At 39.0% G+C, this 19,681-nt stretch overlaps 1 protein-coding gene across 1 annotated transcript in view; it reads left to right on the top strand.

Annotated features, from left to right (window-relative positions):
- The window catches only part of LOC139406872 (phospholipid phosphatase 4-like), a 185,431-nt gene that overhangs the window by 90,648 nt on the left and 75,102 nt on the right, over positions 1-19,681 (top strand). Inside the window, exon 5 of the mRNA XM_071150034.1 lies at positions 3,264-3,372. Coding sequence (XP_071006135.1) covers positions 3,264-3,372 — 109 coding nt within the window. The remainder of the gene's footprint in view (positions 1-3,263; positions 3,373-19,681) is intronic.

Below are 19,681 nucleotides of genomic sequence, written 5' to 3' on the forward strand. Positions count from 1 at the left end.
TGTTGCTTTAGCAGTATGCTTAGGTTCCTGGTCCTGTTGGAAGGTGAACCTCTGTCCTAGTCTCAAATCTCTGGAAGACTGAAACCGTTTTCCCTCAAGAATTTCCCTGTATTTAGCGCCATTCATCATTCTTTCAATTCTGAAAAGTTTCCCTGACCCTGCCGACTGGGAAACTGCCACCACTATGATGCTGCCACCACCATGCTTCACTGTGGGGATGGTGTTCTGGAGGTGATGAGAGGTGTTGAGTTTGTGCCAGACATAGCATTTTCCTTTATGGCCAAAAAGCTACATTTTAGTCTCATCTGACCAGAATACCTTTTAGTCATCTGTTTGGGGAGTCTCCCAACATGCCCTTTGGCGAACACCAAATGTGTTATTTTTTTTCTTTAAGCATGGCTTTTTTTCTGGCCACTCTTCCATAAAGGCCAGCTCTGTGGAGTGTGCAGCTTTAAGTGGTCCTATGGACAGATACTCCAATCTCCGCTGTGGAGCTTTGCAGCTCCTTCAGGGTTATCTTTAGTCTCTTTGTCTCTTTAATAATGGATTTAATGGTGCTCTGTGAGATGTTCAAAGTTTTGGATATTTTTTTATAACTCAAACTTGATCTGTACTTCAACAAAACTTTGTCCTTGACCTGTTTGGAGAGCTCCTTGGTCTTCATGGTGGCACTTGCTAGGTGTACCCTCTTGCATAGTGGTGTTGCAGACTCTGGAACCTTTCAGAACAGGTGTATATATACTGAGATCATGTGACAGTTAAATATAGTCCACCTGTGTGCAATCTACCTACTTATGTGACTTCTGAAGTTAATTGTTTGCACCAGATCTCTTTGCTTCGTAGCAAAGGGATTGAACACACCAATTTTTTTAGAATGTTTAGAAATAAGTCATTTTTTTCATTTCACTTCACCAATTTGGACTATTTTGCATGAAATATAAATACATTCAAATTACAGGTTGTAATGCAACATAATAGGAAAAACACCAAGGGGGATGAACACTTTTGCAAGGTACTGTATATGTCCAAAATACAAAAATATTTACTCAGCTTTCTTAAATTTCAGGACAGACACTTCAAAACCTTATTCTTTATGATAAATTTTTTGACTGTCTGTTTAGCCATTTGTGAATGTGTTACTCAATGCGTTTCTATGAGCTATTGTAGTAAAGTCAATATTTTATCAAAATGTTCTAATATTCAAAATCAAATAGCTAAACGATAATATGTTAGCTTAGTAGAACCCCCCCCTTAAAGGCTTAGACTTTTAGAGATTTGAACAGTTAACCTCTCTGCGCACTGAACCCGGTAGCGGGCTGAAATTCCATAACATATGGTGATCCCTACATAAATAGTCATATTAAACATTCATGAAAATACAAGTGTCTCACATGTATCGAAAGCCTAGAATCTTGCTAATCCAACTGCGTTGTCAGATTTAAAAAAGGATTTACTGCTAAAGAATACGATGCGATTATCTGAGGATAGAGCCCCATAAAAAAATACTATTTCAACCAGCACAGGCTAACAAAATCACAAACTGCATTAAAATAAATTGTTTACCTTTGATGATCTTCGTCTGTTTGCAATCCCAATGCTCATTGTTACACAATGAATGATCTTTTCTTTGATCAAATCTGTTTTTATAGCCTTACACAAAACATTTTGTCTCATTCCATTTTCGACGACACATTCGAGGGTAAATACCCACACAAAACGTGACTTTTCCAGTCATGTTTGGTTTCATTGCAATCAACTGGTTTGTTTGTAACACACCCAAACCTGATGGGCCATTTCGCGGGACGTATTGACTGATAGAAACCGATTTGAAGACAACAAGTAATGACATCACTGTGCACCAATGATATGACCACTGTTTCGTTGATTGACTGTATTTTAACCCAATGACCACTGATCGTCTTGAAATCTAGCTGGGTAGATAGCCAATGAGCTGAGGTAAACGGCAATACGCAATGGTTATGTATTGGAAGACCAACCCATGTAGTAAAGTCCGGCGTAAAGAGAGTCATTCGCTTTTGAAGTGTTATATTGGTAGGAGCTACGTATATTACGCACAGCTTTGTTTGGTAAATGCAGAGATTCAGTAGTTTATATATTAATCAGTATGGCGACTAAGTCAGGGAAAGCTAAATCGAAGTCTAGATAAATTTTTTTTCACCTTTATTTAACCAGGTAGGCTAGTTGAGAACAAGTTCTCATTTACAACTGCGACCTGGCCAAGCTAAAGCATAGCAGTGTGAACAGACAACACAGAGTTACACATGGAGTAAACAAGTCAATAACACAGTAGAAAAAAATGAAAATAAGAGAGTCTATATACATTGTGTGCAAAAGGCATGAGGAGGTAGCCAAATAATTACAATTTTGCAGATTAACACGAGTTATAAATGATCAGATGGTCATGTACAGGTAGAGAAACTGGTGTGCAAAAGAGCAGAAAAGGAAATAAATATAAACAGTATGTGGATGAGGTAGGTCAATTGGGTGGGCTATTTACCGATAGACTATGCACAGCTGCAGCGATCGGTTAGCTGCTCAGATAGCAGATGTTTGAAGTTGGTGAGGGAGATAAAAGTCTCAGGTGTAAACACAATTTTAGAGGAAATTGATCGGAAAAGTGAGACAGAGATTGTTGTAGGACGATTCATTTACCGATTCCCAAGTGGAGGAATATTTTTTGAACGGAGAGAACATGTTTTGGACTGGTAAGTTCTTCTCATGCTAATGCGCTTGTTTGAAATTAATAATATAACACATTATTTGTGATTTTTTTTAATTTTAGAAGCAATATATTAAAATGTAATGTAATGAAATGTGAGATGCGTGTGTCTGCCGCCCCACCCCAACCCACATGAAATAGCCTATTTGAGGCTGAATATGCATATCCTTGGTTCTGTGCCTGAGCTACAGTCAGTTAGATGTGGGTATGTCTTCAGGCAGAAATTGAAAAAAGTAGGGTGGTAGCTATATGAAGTTAAAAGTGTAAAAACGTGTTAAGTCCAGTAGCAAATATCGAATCCTCTTCAAAGTTCTATACATACAATGTTGGAGCGCCAGTTTGCTGTCTAACGTATCAAATAACTAAAAACATGGTATTACCGTAAAGAGATTGTGTGGTCCTGTAGAGCATGGGGCTTGCAAAGCCAGGATTGTGGGTTTGAGTCCAGCTGGGGGCCACCCATATGAAAATGAATGTTTTGTGAATGACTGAGAGCTAATGTGCATATGTGTGTCTGCCTCAGATTCACAGAGTTCCTGGAGCCCTTTGAGAGAGTAATCCAACCAGAGGAGCTATGGCTCTACAAAAACCCCTTGGTGGAGTCAGACCACATCCCTAAGAGGGTCATGTTCGTAAGTGACACACACACAGACAGATAGGAGCACACACATGCACACACCATCATCATCACCATCATCCTCATCCCACTCATTCTATTACCTCTCACAAATTAGCCCCAGTAAGCCAGTGACTCAGCCCCTGTAATAGGGTTAGAGGCAGAGAATCCCAGTGGAAAGAGGGGAACCGGCCAGGCAGAGACAGCAAGGGCGGTTCGTTGCTCCAGAGCCTTTCCGTTCACCTTCCCACTCCTGGGCCAGACTACACTCAATCATATGACCCACTGAAGAGATGAGTCTTCAGTAAAGACTTAAAGGTTGAGACCGAGTTTGCGTCTCTGACATGGGTAGGCAGACCGTTCCATAAAAATGGAGCTCTATAGGAGAAAGCCCTGCCTCCAGCTGTTTGCTTAGAAATTTTAGGGACAATTAGGAGGCCTGCGTCTTGTGACCGTAGCGTACGTGTAGGTGTGTACGGCAGGACCAAATCAGAGAGATAGGTAGGAGCAAGCCCATGTAATGCTTTGTAGGTTAGCAGTAAAACCCTTGAAATCAGCCCTTGCTTTGACAGGAAGCCAGTGTAGGGAGGCTAGCACTGGAGTAATATGATCAAATTTTTTGGTTCTAGTCAGGGTTCTAGCAGCCGTATTTAGCACTAACTGAAGTTTATTTTGTGCTTTATCCGGGTAGCCGGAAAGTTGAGCATTGTAGTAGTCTATCCTAGAAGTGACAAAAGCATGGATACATTTTTCTGCATCATTTTTGGACAGAAAGTTTCAGATTTTTGCAATGTTACGTAGATGGAAAAAAGCTGTCCTTGAAATGGTCTTGATATGTTCTTCAAAAGAGAGATCAGGGTCCAGAGTAACGCCGAGGTCCTTCACAGTTTTATTTGAGACGACTGTACAACCATTAAGATAAATTGTCAGATTCAACAGAAGATCTCTTTGTTTCTTGGGACCTAGAACAAGCATCTCTGTTTTGTCCGAGTTTAAAAGTAGAAAGTTTGCAGCCATCCACTTCCTTATGTCTGAAACACATGCTTCTAGCGAGGGCAATTTTGGGGCTTCACCATGTTTCATTGAAATGTACAGCTGTGTGTTATCCGCATAGCAGTGAAAGTTAACATTATGTTTTCGAATGACATCCCCAAGAGGTAAAATTTATAGTGAAAACAATAGTGGTCCTAAAACGGAACCTTGAGGAACACCGAAATGTACAGTTGATTTGTCAGAGGACAAACCATTCACATAGACAAACTGATATCTTTCCGACAGATAAGATCTAAACAAGGCCAGAACTTGTCCGTGTAGACCAATATGGGTTTCCAATCTCTCCAAAATAATGTGGTGATCGATGGTATCAAAAGCAGCACTAAGGTCTAGGAGCACGAGGACAGATGCAGAGCCTCGGTCTGATGCCATTAAAAGGTCATTTACCACCTTCACAAGTGCAGTCTCAGTGCTATGATGGGGTCTAAAACCAGACTGAAGCATTTCGTATACATTGTTTGTCTTCAGGAAGGCAGTGAGTTGCTGCGCAACAGACTTTTCTAAACTTTTTGAGAGGAATGGAAGATTCGATATAGGCCGATAGTTTTTTATATTTTCTGGGTACAGGTTTGGCTTTTTCAAGAGAGGCTTTATTTCTGCCACTTTTAGTGAGTTTGGTACACATCCGGTGGATAGAGAGCCGTTTATTATGTTCAACATAGGAGGGCCAAGCACAGGAAGCAGCTCTTTCAGTAGTTTAGTTGGAATAGGGTCCAGTATGCAGCTTGAAGGTTTAGAGGCCATGATTATTTTCATCATTGTGTCAAGAGATATAGTACTAAAACACTTGAGCGTCTCTCTTGATCCTAGGTCCTGGCAGAGTTGTGCAGACTCAGGACAACTGAGCTTTGAAGGAATACGCAGATTTAAAGAGGAGTCCGTAATTTGCTTTCTAATAATCATGATCTTTTCCCCAAAGAAGTTCATGAATTTATCACTGCTAAAGTGAAAGCCATCCTCTCTTGGGGAATGCTGCTTTTTAGTTAGCAGTATCAAAAAGGAATTTTGGATTGTTCTTATTTTCCTCAATTAAGTTAGAAAAGTATGGATGATCGAGCAGCAGTAAGGGCTCTTCGGTACTGCACGGTACTGTCTTTCCAAGCTAGTCGGAAGACTTCCAGTTTGGTGTGGCGCCATTTCCGTTCCAATTTTCTGGAAGCTTGCTTCAGAGCTCGGGTATTTTCTGTGTACCAGGGAGCTAGTTTCTTATGAGAAATGTTTTTAGTTTTTAGGGGTGCAACTGCATCTACGGTATTGCGCAAGGTTAAATTGAGTTCCTCAGTTAGGTGGTTAACTGATTTTTGTCCTCTGGCGTCCTTGGGTAGACAGAGGGAATCTGGAAGGACATCAAGGAATCTTTGTGTTGTCTGTGAATTTATGTTTGGAAAAATAACGCTCCCAAAGTAAACGGCCTATTTTTCAGGACCAGATGCGAGAATATGCATATCATTGACAGATTAGGATAGAAAACACTCCAAAGTTTCCAAAACTGTCAAGATATTGTCTGTGAGTATAACAGAACTGATATTGCAGGCGAAACCCTGAGGAAAATCCAATCAGGAAGTGCCTCTTATTTTGAAACCCTTCTGTTCCTATGCATGCCTATCCTCCATCTAAAGGGATATCAACCAGATTTTTCTATGGCTTCCCTAAGGTGTCAACAGTCTTTAGACATAGTTTCAGGCTTTTATTTAGAAAAATGATTATGAAAGATCACACTGCGTAAGTCGATCGGTGGGGGCTCTCAGAGTGAGTTTTTGCGCTACAGACTAAAGCAGCCATTATTCCACCCGGTGTTATTGAAAAACCTACACACTCGGTTGATATATTATCGAATATATTTTAAAATATACCTGAGGAATGATTATAAAAAACGTTTGACATGTTTCTGTGGACATGATGAAGACTTTTTGGAATTTCCGTCTGCGTTGTCGTGACCGCTCTTTCCTGTGGATTTCTGAACATAACGCGACAAACAAACTGAGGTATTTTGGGTATAAAAATCATCTTTATGTAAGAAAAGGAACATTTCTTGTGTAACTGGGAGTCTCGTGAGTGAAAACATCCGAAGATCATCAAAGGTAAACGGTTAATATGATTGCTTTTCTGATTTTCGTGACCAAGCTTCCTGATGCTAAGTGTACATAATGCTATGCTAGGCTATCGATAAACTTACACAAACACTTGGATTGCTTTCGCTGTAAAGCATCATTTCAAAATCTGAGACGACAGGTGGATTAACAAAAGGCTAAGATGTGTTTTGCAATATTGCACTTGTGATTTCATGAATATGAATATATTTTAGTAATATTATTTGACTTGTTGCTGACGAAAATGATCCTGTGACAGGGATGGGTAGCGTCAAGAAGTTTAAGAAGCAGGTCACTGTGTAGGCAAAACTGTAAGCAAATAGATCAACTGTGATATGACTAAAAAGTTAATCAGGGTGATTCTTCCACAAATAGACAGTTATTTTCCTTTTCATGGTAGCAAGATCTTGTCTATTTTTGCTAACTTTCTATAAACATTTATTGAGTGAGATCATTTCTTTCCTTTGGGATTTGTATACCGAGTATGTCCACATCTCTGTCAGACCATTTAATTGGTAAACTACACGGTCAAGTAAAATTTGAATTTTTTTAAGGATCCAATACGTATTATGGTACAATTATCATAATTTGGTTTTATCCAGAGCGGGTAGCAAAAGGATCTAGATCCTCTATGAAGCCATGGAGAGATTCTAATTGTGGTTTTAAAAGGAAACATCAGTCATCAGCATACAATGACAACTTAGTATTTAAGCCACAGATTTCTAATCCCTTAATATTATTGTTTGATCTAATTTTAACTTCTAACATTTCGATGGAATTAATAAATAGATATGCCAAATAATGGACAACCTTGTTTTACTCCTCTAGATAGTTTAAAACTTTCTGAGATGTAGGCATTATTTACTCTTTTACACCTAGGGTTACTATACATAACTTTAACCCATTTTATAAGAGATTCCCCAAAATTGAAATATTCTAGGCATTTAGATATAAACTCCAGTCGTACTTTATCAAAAGCCTTTTCAGAAACAGCAATGAAAACCAGTGTCACGCCCTGGTCTTAGTATTTTGTGTTTTCTTTATTATTTTGGTCAGGCCAGGGTGTGACATGGGTTAAATATGTGGTGTGTTTTGTCTTGTTTTTTTTGTGGGTATTGGGATTGTGGTATAGTGGGGTTATCTAGGAAAGTCTATGGTTGCCTGAAGTGGTTCTCAATCAGAGGCAGGTGTTTATCGTTGTCTCTGATTGGGAACCATATTTAGGCAGCCATATTCTTTGAATGTTTCGTGGGTGATTGATCCTGTCTTTGTGTTTGTTTGCACCAGATAGGCTGTTTAGGGTTTCACGGTTCTTGTTTTGGTCGTGTTTATTAAACATGTATCAAAATTACCACACTGCATTTTGGTCCTCCTCTCCTTCACCGCAAAAAAAACGTAACAACCAGGCCTGGAGGCCCTGATATTTCATAGTATTCTATTGTTTCCAGTACTTGTCTTATATTATCTCCAGTGTATCATCCATTTTTTAATTCTTTGTGCCAAGCATTTTTCTAGGATTTTTGCATCACAACACTGAAGTGTAAGAGTTCTCCAATTTTTTAAATGGACTGCATCTTTATATACCACTTGCGTTCTGTTCCAGTAATAATGATATCAGACCTTCTTGTTGCGTGTCTGATAATCTCCTATTTATATAGGATTGGTTAAAACATGCTAATAATGCTCCTCTGAGTATATACATTGTTTTGTATACTTCCACTGGTATGCCAGCCAGTTTTCCCAGCCTTAAGGCTTTAATTGCATCAAGAAGTTCCTCCTCTGTAATTTGGCCTTCACATGAGTCTTTCTGTACAGACTTTAATTTTACATGATTATTAGGAAAATTTTTCCCCATATTCCATTCCGTTCGCTTTAATTTTTATAATATATTACACTGGATCTTTCTTGAATAAGTTCCTCCATTTCTTTTTGTTTTTCCTCTAACTTATTCTGTGCCTCTATGGTAGAGTTTTTATTTGCTATCTAACTGTACTGTTAGTCCTTCAATTTCCTTTGATAATATCGACTCTTTTGATCTAAATTTATTTTGTTTTATTGATGAGTGCTGAATTGCATGGCCTCTAAAGGCACACTTAAAAGTGTCCCATACAATAAGGGGATCTGCTGTACCTATGTTATGTCTGAAAAAGTCAGTTATACATTCTTCTGTCCTAGTTCTAAACAATATATAATTTAGTCGGCTTTGATTAAATTTCCAATATCCCATGTGGAAATTCTGTAAGAGTAATATATATGCCAATTATGTGACGACCGCATTCTGTCTCCTATCAACACATTTTAAACTTTTGGTGCGAGAGAATGGCATAAGACAGTAGTCAAGACGACTAACTTGATTAAGCTTCCGCCATGTATATCTCAGGGTATTTAAGTCTCCATATATCCACTAATTCCAATATATCCATGACATTCGTGATTTCCTTAAGTACCTGAGGGTGATAGTTTGTAGTGTGATTTCCTTTCCGGTCCATAGAGGTATTTAAGGCTGTATTAAAATCTCCCACCATAATAATAGAGTCTAGTGTTGTCTGTAGAGTTGATAGATTCTTACATATATTTTCAAAGAAGCTTGGATTATCATTATTTGGACCGTATATTTTAATTAGCCATATATGTTTATTGTCCAATAACATATTTAAAATAATCCATCTACCTTGATGATCTGTTTGGACAATTTGTACATTTGGATCAAAATGACTGTTAATTAAAACCATCAGGGGTGAATTTTCTTTGCCCATGGGAGAAATATATTTTGCCTCCCCAGTCCTTTTTCCACAAAACTTAATCTAAAATTTTGAATGAGTTTCCTGTAAACAATAGACATTATATTCCTTCTCTTTTAGCCAGGTAAATACTGATAGTATTTTCTTATTATCTGCTAAGCCATTACAATTGTAACTGGCTATACTTATTTCACCACTTACCATAATGACACAACTTTCAATTCTATTTATCAAAATATATGTTTGTAAACGTACCATTAAAAAGTAACATGATGATTGATTGCATTTTTAGCTGTACCATGATATTTGCATTGCTACTAAGTAAACCTCCAATTGGTCCCCCACTATTCCACCCGCTAAAATCCTCCTCATCCACCCGCTAAAATCCTCCTCATACGACCCCCCGTATCCCATAGCCCTGAAAAGACTGGGATCCATCCTTCGAAAAGAGCACACAGTGCCATTTACAGAACAGAAGTAGATCAACCTCCAAATGCATTTCCATCGCCCTCACCTCGATTTGTATTACATATAGCCATCAATATATATATATATATATATATATATATATTTTAAAAACCCTGTTTCTTATTTTCCATAATTAGCTATTAATATTTGTAGAAATGTAGGCAATTTATGCAAATGATTTTACCTCTCACCAGTCTCGTCTTTACCAAAATTACATTATTGCAAGCAATTATTATATTAGCAAACAATTATTGTGAATCATCCTATATTGTCCCTAACATATTTTACTCCTTCGCAACAGTTGTGGGACACACCCATACACTCATACACACTCAACCCTTTCCCCCCACACAACCATAGGCTCACATTCTCAACAGTTGCACCATCCCAGAGCTCAACTCAAGAAAGGTCTTGATTTACAAATGCATATACAGTTGCAGCTGCATGAGAAGGCCTGCAAAACTGTGCAACAAAAAAAATATTTTATTAACCATTTTCACGTCCTAAATGATGGAGGTCAAATGTACACCTTTTCCCTGAAACACCCACATAGCTATTTTGAATCTGTGTATAATAAAGGTCTTTACAGGGACGCTTGACTGCTGTTGTTAGGACAGAACGCTCAGATCAACACTTAAAGAGATGGGTGGGGAAAAAGCTTAAGAACGATGCTGAATGGGTGTAGACAACGAAGGACTCTCCAGTAGTAGGTACCAAAACATTCAAAGGCAATTTTCTCAATAGTGAGTTTACAAGTTTATCAACTTTCAAAGCAAAATTACTTTCCCATTGTTCCTCAACTGCAGTGTATGATTATACCATTATGTACCTCTGAGTCTCTACTTTTATCCAATGTATAAAAAAAAACACAATTTCAAATTTTGCTACATTTGACCGATTTGAGCTGTTTGGTCACAATTGTTGATTGATCATTTTCATTTTTCAGATAGGCCTAGTTTGGGTGTCTAAAGATAAGCAGCTGTAACATCGCAATAACTTCAATATTGTGGGATGAAGATGTAACATATTCTGGCAAATGTATATTTGTGAGGAAGAGCAGGGCTACCCAGCTGGCAAGGAATTTTAGCAACCAGGAAATGTGGAGCGATTTCTGCATAGTGCATCTTTAATTGTTTGCAAACCTGTGGCCTTCTGCCTCAAGCACTTCAGTTTCAATGTTAAATAAAAGAAAAATGCTACAATTAATATTTTTTTCAACGTGAGACTCATTAGCCTTGGCTCATTTTCTGTGAAGAACATGTAAAATAACACATTTTCATTGAGTGCACACTGTGCAACCCCCCAGACATTTATATTACTTATGTGGTGTTCGTGTCCACTGGACCCAAGAGTAATAAAAGTGTGGAAAAGTGGGTAGGTGAAAACAAGTAAAAATAAAGAAAAAAAGGTTTGCTGTGTGCCTTCATTCTGTCTCCCTCCTCCCTGGGCCTTCTGTTTCAATAATCTGTCTGTTTCCCTGCCTGTCTGCCTCGCACTCTTTACACTTTGTAGTGTGTGAAACTACACAACATCTTGTGGGAACCTGCAAAATGTTATTACAATACATTATTTCGATACATTGTAAAAAAAATCTGCATATTCCCACATTCTACCCCAGTACAAATTGAGAGAGGGACATAAAAATAAATAGCTTTTCATGTATGGCTCCTTACCAAAGTCAATCAGTATGGCAAAAATAATGTCTGCTCAGAAGGCCTTAGAAATAGTCTTTGCAGAGAGAGAAGCTAGTGTGGATGGAGCTCTTCCACTTTGGATATTAACACTTTTCCGAATATGAGGATCATGTCTCTGTCAAATCGGAATCTGACAGTGAGTTGGAAGAAGATTGACCCTCAGCTAGCCCTAGGACCAGCCTGCCAGGAACCAGCTAAATAGCAGTCTGCAGGAGGAGAAATAAAGATGTCATATTTTTTTTTATGTAAGGGTCTTCTTGCCCAAGGAATTAGCCACCCCGCATGGCTGCCAAAGTGATAAGGATGCAACCAGGACCAACGCGGATGGCGGTTGCAGGACAGAAAGTCCCAGACACCATCCAGGAAATTATTCTGGAATGCACTAATTTGGAGGGAAGGCGTGCTTTTGGAGAGAGATCGAAGGAGATGGACCAAACTAATATACATGCATACTTTGGGGATCTTATCCTTGCTGGTGTTTTCAGATATAATTGGGAATCCACAGATCCCTGTGGGATGCAGAAACTGGCAGAACACTTTTTTTGAAACAACGTCTCTTGAAAACTTTCACATTATTTCCATCTGCTTCGATAATCGAGACACCAAACCCGTTCGGCGGCAGAAAGACAAGCTAGCTGCAATCAGGTCAGTGTGGTGGGTGGACCACATTGGGTGGACCACATTCCCCTGTTTTACAACCCTGGGCCCAAAGTTTCTGTTGATGAGCAGCTTATGCCATTTAGGGGCTGCTGCCTCTTCAGGCAGTACATACCGTCTAAACCTGCAAAGTTTGGAATCAAGATCTGGGCTGCCTGTGATTCTGCTTCATCATATGCTGGAACATGCAAGTGTATATGGGGAAGCCAGATCGAGGAGCCCCAGAGAAGATCCAAGGGATGGACGTGACACAGGGACTCCGGGGCCACAACATCACGTGACAACTGTTTTACTTTGCACAAGCTGGGACAGGAGCTCCTCAAGAGGAAGCTGACAATGGTAGGAACAGCTGTTGAATACACGGAACAGGCCAATCAATTCCTCTAAGTTCGCGTTCACAGCCGACATGTCCCTAGTGTCCTACGTGCCAAAGAAAGGCAAAAATGTGGTACTCATGAGTACGCTACATAGGGATGGGAGAATCTGTGGCCTGGAACATCAAAAAACAGAAATCATAATGGATTGCAATGCCACAAAAGGAGGGGTGGACAATTTAGACAAGCTGTTGACTGGCTACAGCTGCAAAAGAAGAACCCTACTCTGGCCTCTTGTGAAATTCATCGACATCTTGCACATCTCGGCATACAACGTGTTTGTTATCTGGATGGCGTTGAATCAGATTGGAACAGAGGGAAGCTCAAGAGGAGATGGCTTTCTCCAGGAGCTGGACAAGGCATTGGTAAGACCTCAAATCCAGAGGAGGCAACATATCCCATGGACCCCAGCTTCTGCACCATCATGAGGAGGATTCAGGAGGAGGATGCTGGTGCCCCATCCACCCGACCCACAGAAACAACAACTCCAATACCGCAAGTAAGTGTGAGTGATGATGTTGCATGTGTGTGTTTCTGACTCTCCTACCTTGGCCTGCTGTAACTATATATGTTGGTGAGTGATGCTGCTGGCAGATGTAGGTAAAAGTTCTGAACTAAGTGTTTTCATCATTCTAGCCGGTAGCAACAAGAAGAAGCGCTGATGGGTGTGTGGACCAATGAAGGACTCTTCCATAATTAAACATAATTATTTCATTAGAGGTTCTCTTTTTAGAGCCAGAAATGTCAATGATATCCGTCTCCCGGACTCTTCCTTTCATACAAGAAGAACTCAATTTAATGATACTCATGTTTGTAATCATTAGACCCACATTCCTGTTTTCTCTCTCTCCCTGAAAGCAGAACATATCATTATGTTAGGTCAGCAACTAGTCACAGAAAGCATTCAGCCATTTTCCAACCAAAGAGAGATGTCACAAAAAGCAGAAATATAAAATTAATCACTAACCTTTGACGATCTTCATCAGATGACACTCCCAGGACTTAATGTTACACAATACATGTATGTTTTGTTCGATCAAGTTCATATTTATATCCAAAAACCTCAGTTTACATTGGCGCCATGTTCAGAAATGCCTCCAAAACATCCAGAGAAATTGCAGAGAGCCACATCAAATAACAGAAATACTCATCATAAACTTTGATGAAAGATACATGTTTTACATAGAATTAAAAATAAACTTGTTTTTAATGCAATCGCTGTGTCAGATTTCAAAAAAGCTTTACGGCTAAAGCACAATATTCAATAATCTGAGAACAGTGTTCAGCCACAAAGCAAGTCATACAGTTACCCGCCAAATTGTCATAAAAAGTCAACAAAAGTCATAAATAGCATTATAAATCTTCACTTACCTTTGCTGAACTTCGTCGGAATGCACTCCCAGGACTCCCACAAGAAATGTTCATTTTGTTCGATTACTTCCATATTTATGTCCAAATACCTCCGTTTTGTTTGCGCGTTTAGTTCACTATTCCAAAGGCACAATGCGCGAGCGCAAAATCCAGACAAAAAGTCAAAAGAGTTCCATTACAGTTTGTAGAAACATGTCAAACAATCTTTACAATCAATCGTTGGGGTCTTTTTTATAATACATCTTCAATAATATTCCAACCGGACAATAGCGTATTCAATACAGAGTAAAAAGAAGGAACGACGCACCCGCGTGTCCGCGCGGTAAATAAGTGATTGGCCTCAGCCTAGTCCACTTGTTGAAACAGCTCTTATGTGACACCCTTTCACAATAGAAGCCTCAAACAACTTTCTAAAAACTGTTGACATCTGCTGGAAGCCTTGGGAAGTGCAATATGGCCCCATAGACACAGCATATTGGAAAGGCAATCACTTAAATTAAACTACAAACCTCAGATTTCCCACTTCCTGGTTGGATTTGTCTCAGGTTTTTGCATACCATTTGAGTTCTGTTATACTCACAGACATCATTCAAACCGTTTTAGAAACTCCAGAGTGTGTTCTATCTGCAGCACAGCTTGTGGGGTGCCGCAGAATTCTATGGCACATTATTTAAGTGTCAGCCATTGTTGACAACTTCTTGTGACTCTCAAACCCGGATCTGGGAGCGTAATCATTGCCTGACACTAATTAGTATAACGTAACGGACATAAATCTCCCTAGAAAATCTTCCTATTCATGAAAATCACAAGTGAAATATATTGGAACACAGCCTTTTGTTAATCACCCTGTCATCTCAGATTTTCAAATATGCTTTACAGCCAACGCTAGACAAGCATTTGTGTAAGTTTATCATAGAATAGCATTATGCCTCGCTAGCAGCAGGCAACCTTGTCACGGAAATCAGAAAAGCAATCAAATTAAATATTTTACCTTTGATGAACTTCGGATGTTTTCACTCACGAGACTCCCAGGTAGATAGCCAAAGTTCATTTTTTCCCAAAATATTATTTTTGTAGGCGAAATAGCTCCGTTTGTTCTTCACGTTTGGCTGAGAAGTCGCCCGGAAATTGCGGTCACCACAACGCCGAAAAATATTCCAAATTAGCTCCATAATATCGACAGAAACATGGCAAACGTTGTTTATAATCAATCCTCAAGGTGTTTTTCTAATATCTATTCGATAATATATCCGTTGGGACAATTAGTTTTTCAGTAGGACCGATTGGAGTAATGGCTACCTCTGTATTTTACGCGAGAATCTCTCTCGGAGCCACGATGTGACCACTTACGCAATGTGGCCGCCTACGGCTATTCTTCAACAGAAATGCGTAAAACTACGTCACAATGCTGTAGACACCTTGGGGAATACGTAGAAAGCGTAAGCTCGTTGATGGCACATTCACAGCTGAATAGGGACTCATTGGAACGCAACGCTTTCAAAACCTGGGGCACTTCCGGATTGGATTTTTCTCAGGCTTTCGCCTGCAACATCAGTTCTGTTATACTCACAGACAATATCTTTACAGTTTTGGAAACGTTAGAGTGTTTTCTATCCAAAGCTGTCAATTATATGCATATTCTAGCATCTTGTGCTGACAAAATATCACGTTTAAAACGGGAACGTTTTTTTTCCAAAAATGAAAATACTGCCCCTTAGTACCAACAGGGTTTAAAAACAAGCTAAGCTGTGTTTTGCTATATTGCACTTGTGATTTCATGAAAATGTAATATTTTTAGTAATTGAATTTGAATTGGGCACTCTGAAATTCAGTGGATGTTGACAAAAATGTGCGCCAAGGAGTTAATGGAGGTGTTTTCAGTCTGAGAGAGTCTCTCTTCTCTGAAACTAGAGTCCTGCATCAGGCATAAAAAAAACTGTTGGTGGTCCTGGAGCATTTAAAGCATGCAGAAGATAGATGCCGCCTCTTAATGATTTCCGAGAGCCGATCTGTTATTATTAACCCTGCATTAAAATTACATAAAATGTTGAATCAAGCATATAATGTACAGTATTTTTTTATTAACATCTTTATGCTTTTGTTAATAAAATAATTATAAAAATACTCTTTCAAAATGCAGATGTTTATTTTAACTACTGTACATTTCAGCTACATAATCCCAATATAATAGTATTTTTGAAATGTCTCTAGCAGATTTTCCTTTCCTCCTGAAAGCCCTAATCTGTTCACTTAAATGAATAGAGATCCTGGTCATGCTACAGTATGTTGTTACAGGATAATCAAGGTGAGGACAATCGGCAATCAGCTGCATACTTATGCCTATTGTAACCTGGAGTCACACCTTTCCAGTACTCCTCAACCCTCACAAAGCTCCACCCTTATCAATAACTTCTCTAGGGTAGGGGGCAGCATTTGGAATTTTGGATGAAAAGCGTGCCCATATTAAACTACCTTCTACTCAGGCCCAGAAGATAGGATATGCATATAATTGGTTGATTGGGATAGAAAACACTAAAGTTTCCAAAACTGTTAAAATAGTGTCTGTGAGTATAACAGAACTGATTTGGAAATCTGAAATCTATTCAGGAAGTGAGATTTTTGTTGTTGTTGGTGTTGTAGTTTTCTATTCAATGCCATTACAGTATCCATTGACTTAGGACTCACTAGATGTCAACAGTCGTTAGAAATTGTTTCAGGCTTGTATTCTGAAAAGAAAACACTCTGACGTTTCCAAAACTGCAAAGATATTGTCTGTGAGTGCCACAGAACTGATGTTACAGGCGAAACCCAGATAAAAATCCAACCAGGAAGTGCCGCATTTTTTGAAACCGCCTCATGCCAATGACTCCTTATATGACTGTGAATGAGCTACGAATGAGCTTACGTTTTCCACGTATTCCCAAAAGGTGTCTACGGCATTGTGTCTACGTCTTTTTAGGCATTTCCACTGAAGAATGGCTGTAAGGGACCATATATAGCATGTGGTCACATGGTGTCTCCCACAGAAAATCTTGCGTAAAATACTGAGGTAGCCATTTTTCCAATCGCTTCTTATGAGAAACCAATTGCCTCGACGGATATATTATTGAATATATATGTTAAAAACACATTGAGGATGGATCCTAAACAACGTTTGCCGTGTTTCTGTCGATATTATGGAGCAAATTTAGAAAAAAGTTTGGCGTAATAGTTGTAGCATTTTCCGGTCGATTTCTCAGCCATGCATGATGAAGAAACGGGAGCTATTTCGCCTACAAAAAAAATATTTTTGGAAAAAATGAACATTTGCTATCTAACTGGGAGTCTCCTGAGTGAAAGCGTCTGAAGTTCTTCAAAGGTAAATGATTTAACCTCTTGAGACTAGGGTTCAGTATTTTCATTTTTGGAAAAATAACATTCCCAAAGTAAACGGGCTATTTCTCAGGACAAGATGCTAGAATATGCATATAATTGACAGCTTAGGATAGAAAACACTCTAAAGTTTCCAAAACGGTAAAAATATTGTCTGTGAGTACAACAGAACTGATATTGCAGGTGAAAGCCTGAGAAAAATCCAATCAGGAAGTGACTCTTATTTTGAAACCTCTGCGTTCCTATACCTCCCTATTGAGCATTGAAAGGGATATCAACCAGATTCCTTTTTCTATGGCTTCCCTAATGTGTCTACAGTCACAAGACATAGTTTCAGGCTTTTATTTTAAAAAATTAGCGGCTCTCGGAGTTATTTGTTAGTAATAGACAAAGGCGGCCATTGCTCCTCTCCCTCCTACTAAGAAGCCAATTGTCCCGGTTGATATATTATCGAATAGATATTTGAAAAACACCTTGAGGATTGATTATAAAAAACGTTGCCATGTTTCTGTCGAATTATGGATCTAATTTGGAATATTTTTCGGCGTTGTCGTGACCGCAATTTCCGGTGGATTTCTCAACAAAACGTAAAGAACAAACGGAGGTATTTCGGCTATAAAAATAATCTTTATGGAACTAAATGAACATTTGCTGTCTTAACTGGGAGTCTCGTCAGTGAAAACATCCAAAGCTCATCAAAGGTAAACGATTTAATTTGATTGCTTTTCTGATTTTCGTGACCAAGCTGCCTGCTGCTAGCTGCGCATAATGCTATGCTAGGCTATCGATAAACTTACACAAATGCTTGTCTTGCTTTGGTTGTAAAGCATAATTTCAAAATCTGAGATGACAGGGTGATTAACAAAAGGCTAAGCTGTGTTTCACTATATTTCACTTGTGATTTCATGAATATGAATATTTTCTAGTAAGATATTTTGTCCGTTGTGTTATGGTAATTTGTGTAGTTGATGACAATTCTCCCGGATCCGCGAGGAGTAGTTCTAAGAAGTTAATCCACCTGGCGTGTCAGATTTCAAGAAAGCTTTACAGTAAAAGCTATCCAAGCGTTTATGTTAGGACATCTCTCTCAGCAGACAAAACATTACAAACAGCTAGCAGCAAAGAAAAGCAATAAAATGGATCACTTACCTTTGATCATCTGCGGATGTTTGCATTCACGAGACTCCCAGCTGCACAATAAATGTTCCTTTTGTTCGATAGAGATTATTTTTATATCCAAAATCCACAGGCTCGAGCGGTCACGACGGGGCAGGCGAAAATTCCAAATAGTATCCGTAAAGTTCGTAGAAACATGTCAAACGTTTTTTATAATCCTCAGGTTGTTTTTACAATAAATAATCGATAATATTTCAACCGGACTGTAGCGTTTTCAATAGGAAAGAGAGAGAAAATGTCTGCTCCAAGCTGTTGCACATGCAAAACTCTGCTGGCACCCAGCCATCCACTGACGCGATGTAATCTTTCTCGCTCATTTTTCAGAATAAAAGCCTGAAACTATGTCTAAAGACTGTTCACACCATGTGGAAGCCATAGAGAAAGGAATCTGGTTAATAACACTTTAAATGGAGGGAAGGTATGCAATGGAACAGATAGGTTTCAGGAAAAACAGAACTTCCTGGCTGGATTTTCCTCAGGTTTTCGGCGACAATATTTTGACAGTTTTGGAAACTTTTGAGTGTTTTCTATCCTAATCTGCCAATTGTATCCATATTCTAGATTCTGGGCCTGAGAAATAGGCAGTTTCATTTGGGTACGTTTTTATTCCAAACATCAAAATACTGCCCCCTACACTCAAGAGGTTAACACCTCCATCGATAGATCAGCGTTCTAACTCCCCCTTGTGATAGTTTGGTGCAATGACAGAATGCTATCATCTACCACTAACGGTCGCAGCATAAGATCAAAACTTTCAAAGGAAGAACCACTGTAGTCTAGCTCTCCCCTCACTTGAGAATATCGATCACCTCCAGTTCATGGCTTCAGCCAATCAAACTGACCCCATGCACCCCACACTGACCCCATGCACTTATTATGCATCCTGTGATTGGTCAGATGCTCCTAGCAGTCTAGTTAATCTAGTCCTTTGCATGCTCCCTCAAACGTATATGTTTTAGCGCGGTCCTGAACCATGTTTTCTGGTCTGAGAACGTGAGTGGACATGTAGCCATGGGATGTGTAAACAAAGTAAGTTGTTGTCGATGTTGTTGTCATTGCAGTATGTGCAGAGTAGCATTATTCTATGTAGTTCTCATTCCTGTTATTACTTAGTTACTACTACTGATATTGTCTGCAATTATTAGTCACTGTTTACTACTTCCTATTTCCTATAGATTTAAATACAGTCCTTGCTCTTGAATGTTGGTGTGCAATAGCCTACTATATGCTATATACAGTCCTAGCCATTATTCTTACTGTCCTATTGCCATGCTAGTCATCAATCTGGTGTTGCTATGTAATACATGGTAATTATTAGGTCAATATTAG

This window comes from Oncorhynchus clarkii, chromosome 1 (assembly GCF_045791955.1).
Source record: "Oncorhynchus clarkii lewisi isolate Uvic-CL-2024 chromosome 1, UVic_Ocla_1.0, whole genome shotgun sequence".
In the NCBI taxonomy this organism is placed as follows: Eukaryota; Metazoa; Chordata; class Actinopteri; order Salmoniformes; family Salmonidae; genus Oncorhynchus; species Oncorhynchus clarkii.